Consider the following 14,179-nt stretch of genomic DNA (forward strand, 5'->3'; position numbering starts at 1 on the left):
TTAGGTTTTGCATTTAACCACAGCATGTCTGCAATTCTCCAGCAGTTATGGAGTAAAATCACTCAGGAGAGGTAGGGATAGCTTCTGCAAAATGATTGCATTTCGAGAGCTTTTTTCTTATTTAACTTGAAATGTTTTGAAAATGCACTCTCTTTAAATTCAATGTAAAACTGTGTTCGCAACATGTTTTGCTTAAATAATGTAATGTAAAACAGCATATTCAAAGAGGAAAAAAAAAGTAGGGTTGGTACTTATCCATCAGAATCGATTGGTTCGTGAAAGGTCTATATGGTTGGAGGGCATAAGTTAAAATATAAGAGGTCTTGATGACATCAGCTGAAAAGCAATTTCATTTTAAAGGTGGAGAAAATCACTACATTTTGAAAGCTTGCAAAAACAAAATGTTTAATTTTAATTAGCATGCGTGAGAACATAAATACGACTTGTTACAGTTGTTATAAATGTTTGTTACACTCTATACAGTGCACTTACGAGTTAAACATAATGTTTGTTTCTTATTCATGCTCTCTCTCACTTTCTCCACTTGGTGGGCAAGTGACATCAGGAGAGCAGCGACATCATCATCAGACTAGCACAAACAGACACGCGCATGTGATGGCGTGAAAGAAAGGGGAAAGAAAGAGAGTGTAGAGAGAGAGAGAGAACAGGGCTGTTGTAATGCATGCTAGTATGATGGAGGACTACATTACTCGCTTGTAGGGGCGAAACATTAGATCTTTATGAAGGTGAGGTCATTTACATTGTTTTTTGCATGTTCTGTATGTGTCTTGTGCTTTTGCAGTGTAACTGGTGGAAAATATATATTTTTTTCATCTTTACCTTCGTTGTAATGTCATTGGCATTTAAGAAGGTATGTTAGAGATGGATGTATGAATTTGTTTTGAAATATGCAAGTTTAAAAAATGAACATGACACAAGACATGTGACTAACATAACACAAGACAATGTTACTAGTTTGAAGTTGTTAAAGTAAAATCTTGTATGTTATTATTATCTAATAATCTTGGTTATTGCACATAATGTTTAAAATACACTTGAGTGAGCATATACATGTAGACTTATGGCATTCTAGCTGCTTATATCAGTATTTTTTACCGCCTAGTGTCAGATCTTCTGTGTTTTTAAAGAACAGAGCTTGTGAGTCAGTCGTGCTGCCAGCAAAGTACTTTATGAGCTGATTAGATGTGTAGGGAGTGTGAATACATTAACCTTTTCCTCTACAATAGGGAGACGTAAAATTCAATTTCCAAGGTTTTTTTTTCGCCTTCCTATTCCTCCTGGTGCATAAGAAAACAATATCCAATATAATGCAGTATTGCTGGTGTATTGGTTATTGGTGTATTATTTTTCTTTCTTTCTTTCTTTCTTTCTTTCTTTCTTTCTTTCTTTCTTTCTTTCTTTCTTTCTTTCTTTCTTTCTTTCTTTCTTTCTTTCTTTCTTTCTTTCTTTCTTTCTTTCTTTCTTTCTTTCTTTCTTTCTTTCCCGCATTCTGTTGACTTTCCTGCTTTTATGTTTGGTGTTCCAGAGACCCCATTGATATTTTTGTAAAAATAATACAAGTATTTTCAAAACAAATATTTCATCTGAAAAAAATAAAAATGCAACAGTAAGATTTTTTTTTTTTTTTTTTTATCCATTCTAATAACATAATTTCTGTTGGTGATCTGTTTCTCCCCCAGCAAAAGTATGTTTTAGAAAAAATGTATTGCAATTAATAATGTTTAATATCTGGAGTCTCTGAAACCCCAAACATAAGTAGTGTCATGTTTTTCATTTTTGGTAAATTTTTTTTTAATACCATAGAGTAGACTATAATTCAGTTTGAATGATGCACAATTATGTAATGTAATTAATATCTGAATATGTATATATAATTATAATGTTTATATAATTTTAAAAATAACATTGCATATATACATTTTATATTTTTTATTTAATATTAAACATTTAATATACAGTTTATTATTTGCTATATATCATAATAATTTAATAATTTGTTACATTTATATAGCGCTTTTTCTGAGACCTCAAAGCGCTTTACATAGATGGGGGAATCTCCTCAACCACCACCAATGTGTAGCATCCACTTGGATGATGCGACGGCAGCCATATTGCGCCAGAACGCCCACCACACACCAGCTTACTGGTGGAGAGGAGACAGTGATGAAGCCAATCAGTATATGGGGATGATTAGGAGGCCATGATGGACAGAGGCCAAGGGGCAAATTTGGCCAGGATGCCGGGGTTACACCCCTACTCTTTTTCGAAGGACATCCTGGGATTTTTAATGACCACAGAGAGTCAGGACCTCGGTTTTAACGTCTCATCCGAAGGACGGTGCTCTTTTTGGCAGTATAGTGTCCCCGTCACTACACTGGGGCATTAGGACCCACACAGACCACAGGGTGAGCACCCCCTGCTGGCCTCACTAACACCTCTTCCAGCAGCAACCTGGTTTTCTCAGGAGGTCTCCCATCCAGGTACTAACCAGGCTCAGCCCTGCTTAGCTTCAGTGGGCAACCAGTATTGGGCTACAGGGTGATATGGCTGCTGGCTGCATGTTTTTTATTTAAATAAAAAATGTGCTCTAATGGTTTTGCCACTGGATATACAGGTGTCAAGAGCTGAGAGGACAAGTGAAATGCATTATACAGTTGTGTTACACAATATTCTTTTTAAGAATGTTTTTTTGGGGAAATTTTCTTCAGTTTCTTTTAGTAGTAGACAATTTTTTAATCCAGAGCCATTTGTAAAATGTTGATTTTTTAAATTATGTATTGACAGATGATGGAACCAAATGCAGCCGAACAGGCTGATCTGGGTCTGCTGGGCTTCAGCCCTCACAGTGTGTCTGAGCCCTGTTCCCCATCATGCCCCTCTGCATCGCCCATCATGAGAAGAACCAACTGCAGCTCTCCAACTCAGCAGCTCTCTTACCCGGATCTGCACAGCTGCACCGGAGATGCCAACCAAACCGCTCCGACCCCTCGAGACGCCTGCAAACCTCCATACATGGAGACCTCAGAGATTTGGAAGGACAGACAGAAGGAGGTGAAAAGAGGTGGGCAAGAGTCAGAACTGGAGAAAAGGGAGCAGGGGGAGGGCGAGAGCGCTTCCGAGACCATTAGCGTTGGTGCCAGACCCACATCTTCATCGTCATCTTCCTCCCCTCTAGTCATTCCTAAGCTGTGCCTGGATCGCTCCTTCAACACAGATGCTTTGACCTCACCGTCGACTGACGATGATGAGGAGGAAGAGGAAGAAGATGACGAAGACAGCGATGAAGGATTTCTGAAGAGGAGGAGTATGGTGGAATCATCTCCTAGCAGTGGGGAGCAGAGCGGGGGCTTGTGTGTGCAGAGGTCCCTCCACAGACGGACGCACAGTGAGGGCAGTTTGCTGCAAGAGCCCCGGTCTCCTCGCTTCATCTCCGATCAGGCCATCGACTGCATAGAGACCAAGCGGGAACCTCCTGAGCGCTGGGCAGTCCCATCCCCACAGACCTTGAGGAAAGAGCTCACCAAGAATGGAGGATCTGTCCACCAGATCTGCCTGCTCTTCACTGGAAGGAGGGTGCGTACTAATTCGTTAAAATCAAATACTTCTGCATTCTGAATACCAGGATTTTTTTTATGTCACTAGACTAATTTAAAAATCAGTTTAAAACTTAAATATGGATAAATGTCTTTTGTTAAAACCTCAATGATCAGTGTCGGGAAAAAATACTTTCAAAAGTAATGCATTACAATATTGCGTTACTCCCTAAAAAAGTGACAAATTGCATTATTTTTTCTTTATATGGAAAGTAATGCATTATGTTACTTTTGGTTAGTTTTAGCCCTGGGCTAATAAAGTGAGATTAAATACATAAAGTATATTTGTTAGGGGTGGGAATCTTTTGGGAACCCAGGATTCGATTAAAATCTATTCTTGGGGTCACGATTCGGTTAAAAATTGATTCTCGATTTTGAATCAAATTTCGATTCGATATATGCATAGATTTGATTTTAGGTTTCATTCTAAACTTGTTTTTGAATTTGATTTGATTTATTGTCCTTGCAGCCCCTCCTTATATATAAGAAAACCCGTGCCCCCAATTGATTTTTTATTAAAAACAACTCATAGGTGTTTATTATTTATTATTTTTAATTCTCATGTTATTGTTTTACTTTCAATCACTTTTTTTACTTTCAATCACTTTTTTCAACTTTTTTTTTTACTATTTTTTTTTTTTAAATCAATCAATTTATACTTTCTAAATATTTTATATTGAACTATTTTATTTATAATAAATTAAATTTCCTAACTTTTTTTTTATTTTATTTAGGATATTGGTAATACTAGTAATATTTGTTTCCCTGGTACAGTTTTGCCATGTCTGTTTATTATTTTGTGTTTTAAATGGACTGCTTTTTTGTGATATCTGGCAACCCTTCAACCTAGAGCTTTAATGAAGAGAGGAAAGAGTTCAGAAGAGAGTAGAAGGAGAGCAGCAGTATGCAAACTGAATAGCAGCTACTTTTAGTGCAGTTATTTAATAAGGTAGTTTAAATTGTACACACCTTGTAACCACATTATTATTTTACTCAAGCACAGTGAAGACAGAGGGGCTGCTCAGCCTTTCATATTCGCCTCTCATGGCGTGAGCATGGCGTTTCATCTTCAAAATGTGTGATTATCAGCTGGTTCTGATCAGTGGGCGAACTTTTGGAGTTAGAAAAATGCTGTTGCATTCTCAATATTTAGTGATTTAGACTCAGATATGTGAAATGTTAATTCACTTTTACAAGCAGGTATTGTTCGTTACCACGGCAACCGCTTGCACGTCCTCGATGAATGCGCTTCTCATGTAATTCTCGGTAATTATACATTATTTAAGGCTATTTTCTATACGTTAAAATACTGATATGGAACTGTTGTTGTCAATTAAGCTTAATTTGTCCCCCGTTGCAAGACTGTGCACTCTCTAAACTGTTTGGTGCTGCACTGTTCTTTGTTCCTTCAACATCATGTTATTAACAGACGTTTAGAATTTAAATTAAAATTTATGACCTTTATGAATCGATTCAAATCGTTAGAAGATAGAATCGAGATTCACATGTGAATCGATTTTTCAGCAGATTCTTCTGATCATCCGTAAAGCATGTTGCTGGCGTCATTCTGTTCTGTGTAACTGGATGTGGTTGGAGAACCATGTGATGTTGTTGACTGAGTCTGGCTCTCCTGCCAGCCCTGCATACAGGGAACTATTGGATGTTATGGCCTGTGCCATGCACAGGTCAAGTCTGCCCTGCTTGTGTGAAAAATGGGAATTTGTTCGTGGTCGCTTGGACAAGTGTTTCCTAGTGGACCGTGAACGTCCTTCACCAGTGAGCCTACAGTTTCTTCCTGACCTTCACACTGAGCTAGAGAAGTCTTGGAAGAAACCATACTCCGCTCACATCTTTCCTTTCCAGCATTTGAGCTATTCGAATGTAGAGAGACTGTACTATACTGTATATAGAGAGACTGTACTGTATACTGGGCGAGCATGGGTATGTGAAGATGCCCCCTGTGGAGGAACCACTAGCGGGCTGTCTTTCACAGGGTGAGGCGTCTTCACTTAAGGCCATTGCCTTGAAAGCCGTGCCAAACCACGGCTTGTGGGGAAGGCGTGTGCAGTAGCGGGCCAGGCTGGTGGTGCTCTGCACACAGTGGCGGAACCAGCTGGACAACGGACCTTGCTCTCAGAGCAACCAAACAGACTGCCATGGCCATTGGCCGTTCTGTGGTTTTCAGTGCAGCAGCGGTAAGGTTGTAGCCTGCAGGCTCCCTTTCTTACCCCTTAGGGTAGAGCAGGATATCACTCCCCTTTGGGAGGGTGCTCTCTAGGTAGAGTGCCTTTACCGTAGGTATGAGCTGCTCTCCCCCGGTTATTTGGTGTCTTTAAGTAGGGATTGGCTCCCCTGAGATCTCCTTGGGGTATAGAGCCTGGGTAGTAAGAATAATTAGTTTAGTTAGTATGCATTGCTCTCATGTTCTTCCTTCCCTAAGTTTAAGTAGGGATTGGCTCCCCCTTGTTAAAAACTATTACTAAGGTTTGAAAAGATCTTCAAGACATGCTCCCTGTCACTGCCCTGCTCTGACGATATCCTTTAGGGTAATGCAGGATAGATTTGGATGATAAATTTGATTCCCTCTGTTCCTCCCCAACAATGGTTGGGTCCTAAAATAGGATGTTACGCTCCTTGCCACTGTTGCATCTGGCTTGCTTAGTTGGGAACACTAAATATTCAGCAATTTTACTGATTTGACTTCACTGTTTACTGCAGAGCTGCTTTATAGCTGAATTGAACTGAAATGAATCAACACTGAACTGATTTCACTGAAAATGACTGTTTACTGTTGTCTTTTTAGAGCAGTTGAATTCTGTTTTGCTTCATTGAATCATTGTTTATGATATAGTTAGTGATATCACTGTAAAGCTGCTTTGAAACAATCTGAGTTGTATAAAGCACTAAAAGGTGACTTGACCCAATAGTGGGTATCGCTCACGAGTCACGACTCTGGTCGACCTAGGCTTTGGGGACCTGGTAAGATAAGCGGTCTGCCTATGGCTTCCCGGCTTGTTATAACAGCACTGGCTCTCTCCCCTATTGAGCTCTCTCCCCTATTGTTCTAGTGTAGATAAGTAGAGTTTTAGCTCCCCTGCAGTTTTCTCAAGGGTTGAGGTGGTAAGAGCCTTTCCGCTATGCTCCTTGTGTTTTGATCTTTTTTAATGAAGCAAGAGCCTTTTCTCCCCCTGAGAAGAAGTGGTTAACCTTTTAATTAAAGTTTGTAGTTAAGTACCCCTTTTAGACAAGCTACTCCCTGAGGGCTTTGTCAATATACTGACATAGCTATGCATCAGCCAGCAGCCATTTCACCCTGTAGCCCAAGACTGGTTGCCCACTGAAGCTAAGCAGGGTTGAGCCTGGTTAGTACCTGGATGGGAGACCTTCTGAGAAAACCAGGTTGCTGCTGGAAGAGGTGTAGTGAGGCCAGCAGGGGGTGCTCACCCTGTGGTCTGTGTGAGTCCTAACGCCCCAGTACAGTGATGGGGACACTATATTGTCAAAAGAGCACCGTTCTTCGGATGAGACTTAAAACCGAGGTCCTGACTCTCTGTGGTCATTAAAAATCCCATGGCACTTCTCGTAAAGAGTAGAGGTGTAACCCCAATGCCCTGGCCACATTCCACCCACTGGCCCTTGCCAATCGTGGCCTCCTAATAATCCCCATCCACTGAATTGGCTCTATCACTCTCTCTCCTCTCCACCTATAGCTGGTGTGTGGTGAGCGCACTGGCGCCATTGTACTGTGGTTGCCGTCGCATCATCCAAGTGGATGCTGCACACTAGTGGTGGTTGAGGAGAGATCCCCTGATATGATTGTAAAGTGCTTTGGTTGTACAGTAGTACATATGAAAGCGCTATTGCCTCATTCATTCATTCATTCATTCAGAACCTTACTCTTTGGGCTTTTAGGTTTTTACCTGGCCTGTGAGTGAGGGAGGAAGGTTAGAAGGCCTAGACTTCCCTTACAATTGAGCACTGAAGCTGAAAATTTCTATTGCTATTAGAGAAATTAAAGCTTAGGGAGTGGCTCCAGTAAGCAGTCTATGGCTCACAATGTATCACCTCAGGGTTAACGTGCATTGACTCTTTCCGATTAACCTATACTGTAGAGTCAGGTTATTTTATGCCCACTATGGTTTGCATACTCAGCCTAGTGAGACAGGCACCTCCTCAGAATAGCGGAGAGAGAATTTGTTCCCCATAGCATCATCTCCAGACGACGTATCGAAGTTCCACATCAAAAGGGAACATCTCAGGTTACGACTGTAATCCTGGTTCCCTGAGAAGGGGAACGAGACACGGCTTCTTGTTGCCATGCATCTGGTTACTTGTGCATCTCCTTCAAACAAAAGAGTTGATGATTTATTTTACAGGCACCTGTAAATTTATACTTGTGGACTCTCTGCTCACAACATCATAGACTGCCGTCGTCCAATAGGTTGTTGTGTTTGGTACATGTGTTCAGACATCGATCACGCTGAGGGCATTTCCCATAGTGCCAACTCCAGACTGCGTGTTTCGTTCCCCTTCTCAGGGAACCAGGATTACAGTCGTAAACTGAGACTGTTTGCTTAATATTTTGAGTTTGCATTTCACTGTTTCTATTAATTTTGAGAATACTGAATCTGTTTTTGTGCAAGTGAGATGAGTAAATGCATTATACTAAATGCAATAACCATCATGTTTACACAGCGCACACAATGCCTCTTCACCTTACTCCCAATTTCCCTCAACATGGGGACAGGAAAGGTGTCTGTAAATAAATGGGAAAACAAAGTAACTTGCTTTACTTATTTCAAAAAGTAACTCAGATATGTTGTTGTAAATGAACTGCCACCCCACCCTTTGAGCATAGATGTGAAAATGCACTATCCAGACTTAAATGGTTGTAATTCATGAATGCTTTGGAAAACAGACCCAAGGTTGGTCTCTTTTTAAAGAAGTAACTCAGCAGATTATTGCTAAAGTAAAAATAAAAGACTAAAAATGTTTAGATTAGGGTCTAATTATTACTATTAACTAACTATTAATTATAACTTTTTCCTCAATAAACTCCTAATTACTGCTGATTAATAGTTGGTAAGGTAGTTGTTAAGTTTAGGTATTGGGTAGGATTAAGGGATGTAGAATAAGGCCATGCAGAATAAGGCATCAATGTGTGCTTTATAAGTACTAATTAACAGCCAATAAACTAGTAATATGCATGCTAGGGCTGTAACGATATGCGATATGCATATCGCGACACACCATTATCCTTCCCGTCCAGATCCAATGCTCCCAGATATTTAAATTACTATTAGTATTATTTGAAGTTAACATTATAAAATAGGTCGAACTACACCACAAAACTAGTTGAGGATAAATTCTTTAAAATTCCAGCGTTATGGATGTGACATTTGCAGTCAAAACTTGAAATATAAATTCTCAGAAAATGCAAATAATACCAATATATTGAAACATCTGTTTATATATCCATACTCCCTTAATTAAGAAGTCCAGACATAAGAAACATATCTGTCTACACATGCATTTTATATTTAATATGAGGGAAATACACATGACATGACACAAAAAATCTTTAACTTTTAGGTGGCAAAATATTTTTTTGTAATTCTGTGAATTACACCGCGCAAACCAAAATTTATACTACCCACTGGATGAAGAAGGGTTGGCTCTCCACAGAACTTAAAATATTCATTTTATTTTATTTTTCGTGTTCGCATTTATGAGGAAAAAACAATTACGGACAATTAGGCTGCGTCACCACCAATCACCGCCCAGCTCCCAAAAAAGAATCGAGGTTTGTATCGAATCGTGGGTCAAAAAAACGTGATACAAACCGAATCGTGGGTTTGGTGTATCATTACAGCCCTAATGCATGCTAATAAGAAACTTAATAGTGAGATTTAGACCCTTAACTAAAGTGTTACCCAAAATATAAAGTTTACAAAATTGAAGTTGATATCACAAAACTATTAGATTTTGTTTAGGCGTTGTTTTGTTTAGCCACCGGCTGCCACCCACATTCCATTTAGGTTTTTTTTATGTGTTCTCCTGTCACAAATGAATACATTTATGTCACAATTTCCCTTCTATCAATAGAAGGACAATAACCAAAAATGGAACCTCGAGTCTCAGACCTTTCCAACGATATGTGTTTTGTCAAGAAGAAATTAATTAGAAAAAGTTTTGATTATAAAATAGTGATGTAAATTTTGTAATATGAATAAATTTTGGCCACTAAAAGGAATGTAAGTACTGTTTCCAACAGTAACGCAATGCCCAACTTCAAAATGGTTTTCACAGGATAAATACTGAGGGTGTAAGCTTTCGAATGATACCTAAATATGTGATAGGAAAAAAAGGCATTTCAAAAAAGAGCTCCAAGCATCCTGCTAGCTGGACGGTGGCAGTTAAGGGGTTAAAAGAAATGCACTACTTCACTAGTTACTTGAAAAAAGTAATCTGATTACATAACTTGCATTACTTATGTGTTACTTGCATCACTATCAATGATGATTTACACTTAAAAATCATTAATTTTATGCTTAATTAATTCAAGATATGACCTTTCAATAATCTTCCACAGGTTTGTGGCAAACCAAACTGTAAATGTGACATGGGAAAAACTGGTGTCAAAAAGAAGAAATCCAAGAATCTGTAAGTCAAGCAACTTTCTTTCTTCTACTTCATTTGCAGTTTTATTGAGTAAATCTTATAAAACTGTAAAGAAATGTTGGGGACATATCCCCTCCCCTCCAATAAGAAAATTGCCTATTTGTTGCACCATTACATTTTTGCATTGTAACATTATTTTCATGACAACTGTGCAGATTTAAACCTCCCTTGGCCAACTGTCTTCCCTATTGTAATGGGAAGAAAATCTCATTCTAATGTTTTATCAGGTGATTGATGTGGTTCCATCAGATTTAAAAGGGTTATTAGGTTAAACCAACCAAGTAATTTTGCATTACATTATTGAGTATTTAATAAAGAATGTGCTTCATTATCATAAAAAAAATGTCACAATCATGTTTTTCATTTACATACAGTAATACAATATACATTATTCTTTTAATTAAAATGTGCCACATTATCATAATAACAATCGTACAAATAGGCTTAATCTTCTTTATGCAAAATATAATTTCTTTTTTTAGGTGAATGCAACTATGGAATACTTAAGTGTTCTAGTTTAAGAGATGTGAATGTAATGTTTTCCATTCTCAGGTTCACTGGAGAAAAGCATTATTTATGCTTTTACTATCCATGTTCCTCCTACAATAAAGCTTACGACTGTAACCGGAACACATTTCCTCCCAGAAGTACTTGAGTGAACAGTTAGCTAATAAATCACCTGATGTGATGCCTTTTGTCTTGTCACTCAGGGCCAAAGACATGAAAAACCGCCTGACTTTTCTGCGGAAGAAGACCAATGACAGACATATAAGCAATCCAGCCAGCAAGCTTGAGAAAGTCCTTAAGTCAGACAAGTGAGTCCATGTGATAGTTTTATGCATCGAGACAGTCATTCAGAAACATTGAATGGGTGAATAGGCTGTGCTTTGATGTAAAAGTGTTGTGGGCAATCAAAACAACAGTGACGTTTTGGAGTTATTGAATAGATGGCCTATTTTGCGTGCTATAATTATCTGAATGGGTCATTAGTGTGAGTCATGGCTTTGTTGACCACTATGTCTGCTCATCCACAGACCGACTCCAGAGGAAGCTCTTAAATGGGCAGAGTCGCTCGATGCGCTGCTTTCTCACAAATGTAAGATATGACTCATTTGATATGACAGCTGTGTTGATCTGCACTTCAGCAGCTGTTACTGCTATTTTAAACCATGTTTGTATATATATACAGTGTATATGTATATATATGCCAATCTCTAGGTATGGTGAAGGCTATGTGATGATGTGGGGCTATTTTAATTCCAAAGGCCAAGGGAACTTTATCAGGATGCATAGTATCCTGGATCCATGAAGTAATTGGCCTTTAAAAATAAAAATCTGCCTGCCTTTATGGGAATTTAACATAGGGGTGTCCAAACTTATGCACCCTGTATTTTAAGGAAAAACATTTATTTATTTACGATACATTATTCATTCACAAAGCAAATTGGTGTCCTTAAAGGTTGGATTTTTCCTCATTTTTTAAATTAAGGCATTAAGTTCAATTTCCAAAAGATGATTTTTTTATTCCTCTTTTTAGTCAACTTTAGCATGGGTGTCTAAACTTATGCATAGCACTGTATATATATATATATAACCTCTGCTCCTGGATCCAAATCCAGATTTACCCCAGATTCTGTAATACTTATTCTGTGTTTTCTAATAAGCGTCAGAGTAATTTTCTCTTCCCTTCTTCAGATGGCCTGGTAGTTTTCCGCTCCTTCCTGCAAACAGAGTTCAGTGAAGAGAATCTGGACTTTTGGCTGGCATGTGAGGACTTCAAGAGGATCAAATCACTGTCCAAAATGGCATCCAGAGCAAAGAAGATATTCACTGAGTACATCTCCATACAGTCCTGTAAAGAGGTAAGATGAAAAAGGGTAAAATTATCTTTTTAAGAGACTTATTGAGCTTTGAATGCAGTTATGCAAGGTTCTCTGTTATCATTAATTATTTTAGTATTTATTTATTTATATTTGTATTCATATTTTGAATTTGCATTTATTTTTATATTTTCAGTTTTAATTTTAATTTTAGTTTAATGTTTAGTAATTTTACTATGTGCTTTTGTCATTTTATTAGTTTTTGTTAATTTTAAATAGTACCATTTAGGTTTAATTTTTTTAGCTTCCAGCTTATAATTTTATTATAACAACTTACTTCAGCCTAATATTTTAATTTTCTTTCAGTTTTTTTGTCTAATATTTATATTTATATTTTATTTCAGCTTTGTTTCAGTTAACAAAATGTTTTTAAAAGTTTTAGTTTCAATTTTAGTTGATGATGATAACTCTGAATAGCATTTCTTTTTTTTTTCTGGTTTGCTTGCCACAAAATGGCTCCCTGCTCGTTTAGGACTTTGATTTGACAGGCAAAAGTTTGCATATTTATAACAGTTTAAAACAAAAATGTCTTACTACTTATTTGAAAGAAACAATAATAAAAGATGATGCCAAAAAGTTTTTTGTACAAAAATTTCAGCATTTTAGTGCTGAAGAGACTTTTTCTTCATGATCCTCAAATCACTGTGACATTTTGACTTAAAAGAAAAACCTAATTCATTTTAACTCAGAAATATATAACATATTCCAGTCATCGTATGTATGAACTGTTTTTAATGTTGTTTTAAATAAATACATTGACCTAAGCCTAACCCTAAACACAAAAAGTGACCTATTTACAGAAATCATGCAGTAATTATATAGAAATGCACATACTGTCATGTGCAATATACACAGAAAAATGCATTTGAGTTAACATGATATACTGTGTTGTTCTCGGCAAAACCAGAATTCGTTTGTGTGAGGATATTTATTTATTTATTTGTATTTGTATTATTATCATTATTTCATTTTACTTGCAATTTGTAATTTATTCCAGAGGGCAGATATACCAGAAAACCAATCCAAAATAAATATGAAAAGTGTCCTTAGCATAGTCTTGTTTTATTTCCAAGGTTAATCTGGATTCTTACACAAGGGAGCACATCAAGGGAAACATGGAGAACATCTGCGGAGACTGCTTTGACCTGGCTCAGAGCAGAATCTTTGGACTAATGGAAAGAGACTCGTACCCTCGATTCCTCCGCTCTGACATTTACATGGAATTAACCAACCAAAAGAGACCCGGCTCTGCCACAGATCCATCTTAAAGCTATGGCAACAAACTGTATATGTTGAAACTTTTTAGATCAGTATTGCTGGAGACTTGACATGGATTTAGTAGAACTGAATCACATTATCCACTGATGCACAGCTTTACATTGAAACATCAGTCTGCTAAGCACCTTGGAGAGCTCAGCCCGTTGGATCATTGCATGGACACATTGTTTTTGGACGCTTCTGTGCTGCACCCTGTTGGACAGTTGTGGCAATAAGATGGCGATAAATGTGTTATGAACATGCTGGAAGTGTTGACTCGAATCAATTTGCCAGTGCCTAAAACACCTTGGCACTTATTGACCCAGTGGCAGTACATGGAGTTTGCAAAGAATGATGGGTATAGGAAAAAGAGAAATTTTGGTACCGTTTTGTTTAGCTTTACCAAGATACATTATTTCACTTTCCTTTCCTGCACAGACCTCAACATACTCCACCTTTACAAAGAGCCCAGTTTTATGTTTATGAGTAAGATGATATTGGACAAAAGTAAGTATTAGTTAACGTTAATGTCCTTTTTTATCTCGGGCACAGCTGACAAGCATGTTTATATTCTCTCAGTACTACTGTTGAAAATCTTTACAGACAGAACGCACATTTTTATTACTTTCAAGGGCTTTGGTAACTTTTCCACTCTCGTTCTTTATGTAGAGGCCCCATGGCTCTAACCCCTTTTGTTTCACAAGTGCAATATACAGTTAGTTATTCTTATTAACATTTCTTTAACAA

The 14,179-nt window shown here is 37.8% G+C and overlaps 1 protein-coding gene across 1 annotated transcript in view; it reads left to right on the forward strand.

The window, feature by feature from the left end:
* rgs3b (regulator of G protein signaling 3b) overlaps window positions 1-13,579 on the forward strand; it is a 49,559-nt gene extending 35,980 nt beyond the window's left edge. The window contains exons 20-25 of the mRNA XM_079872060.1: window positions 2,806-3,594; window positions 10,207-10,277; window positions 11,006-11,110; window positions 11,330-11,391; window positions 11,991-12,157; window positions 13,249-13,579. Of these exons, the coding sequence (XP_079728186.1) occupies window positions 2,806-3,594; window positions 10,207-10,277; window positions 11,006-11,110; window positions 11,330-11,391; window positions 11,991-12,157; window positions 13,249-13,443 (1,389 nt within the window). The 3' untranslated portion in view covers window positions 13,444-13,579. The remainder of the gene's footprint in view (window positions 1-2,805; window positions 3,595-10,206; window positions 10,278-11,005; window positions 11,111-11,329; window positions 11,392-11,990; window positions 12,158-13,248) is intronic.
* Window positions 13,580-14,179: the final 600 nt, after the last annotated feature.

The sequence above is a fragment of the Squalius cephalus genome (assembly GCF_949319135.1).
Source record: "Squalius cephalus genome assembly, chromosome: 5".
Classification (NCBI taxonomy): Eukaryota; Metazoa; Chordata; class Actinopteri; order Cypriniformes; family Leuciscidae; genus Squalius; species Squalius cephalus.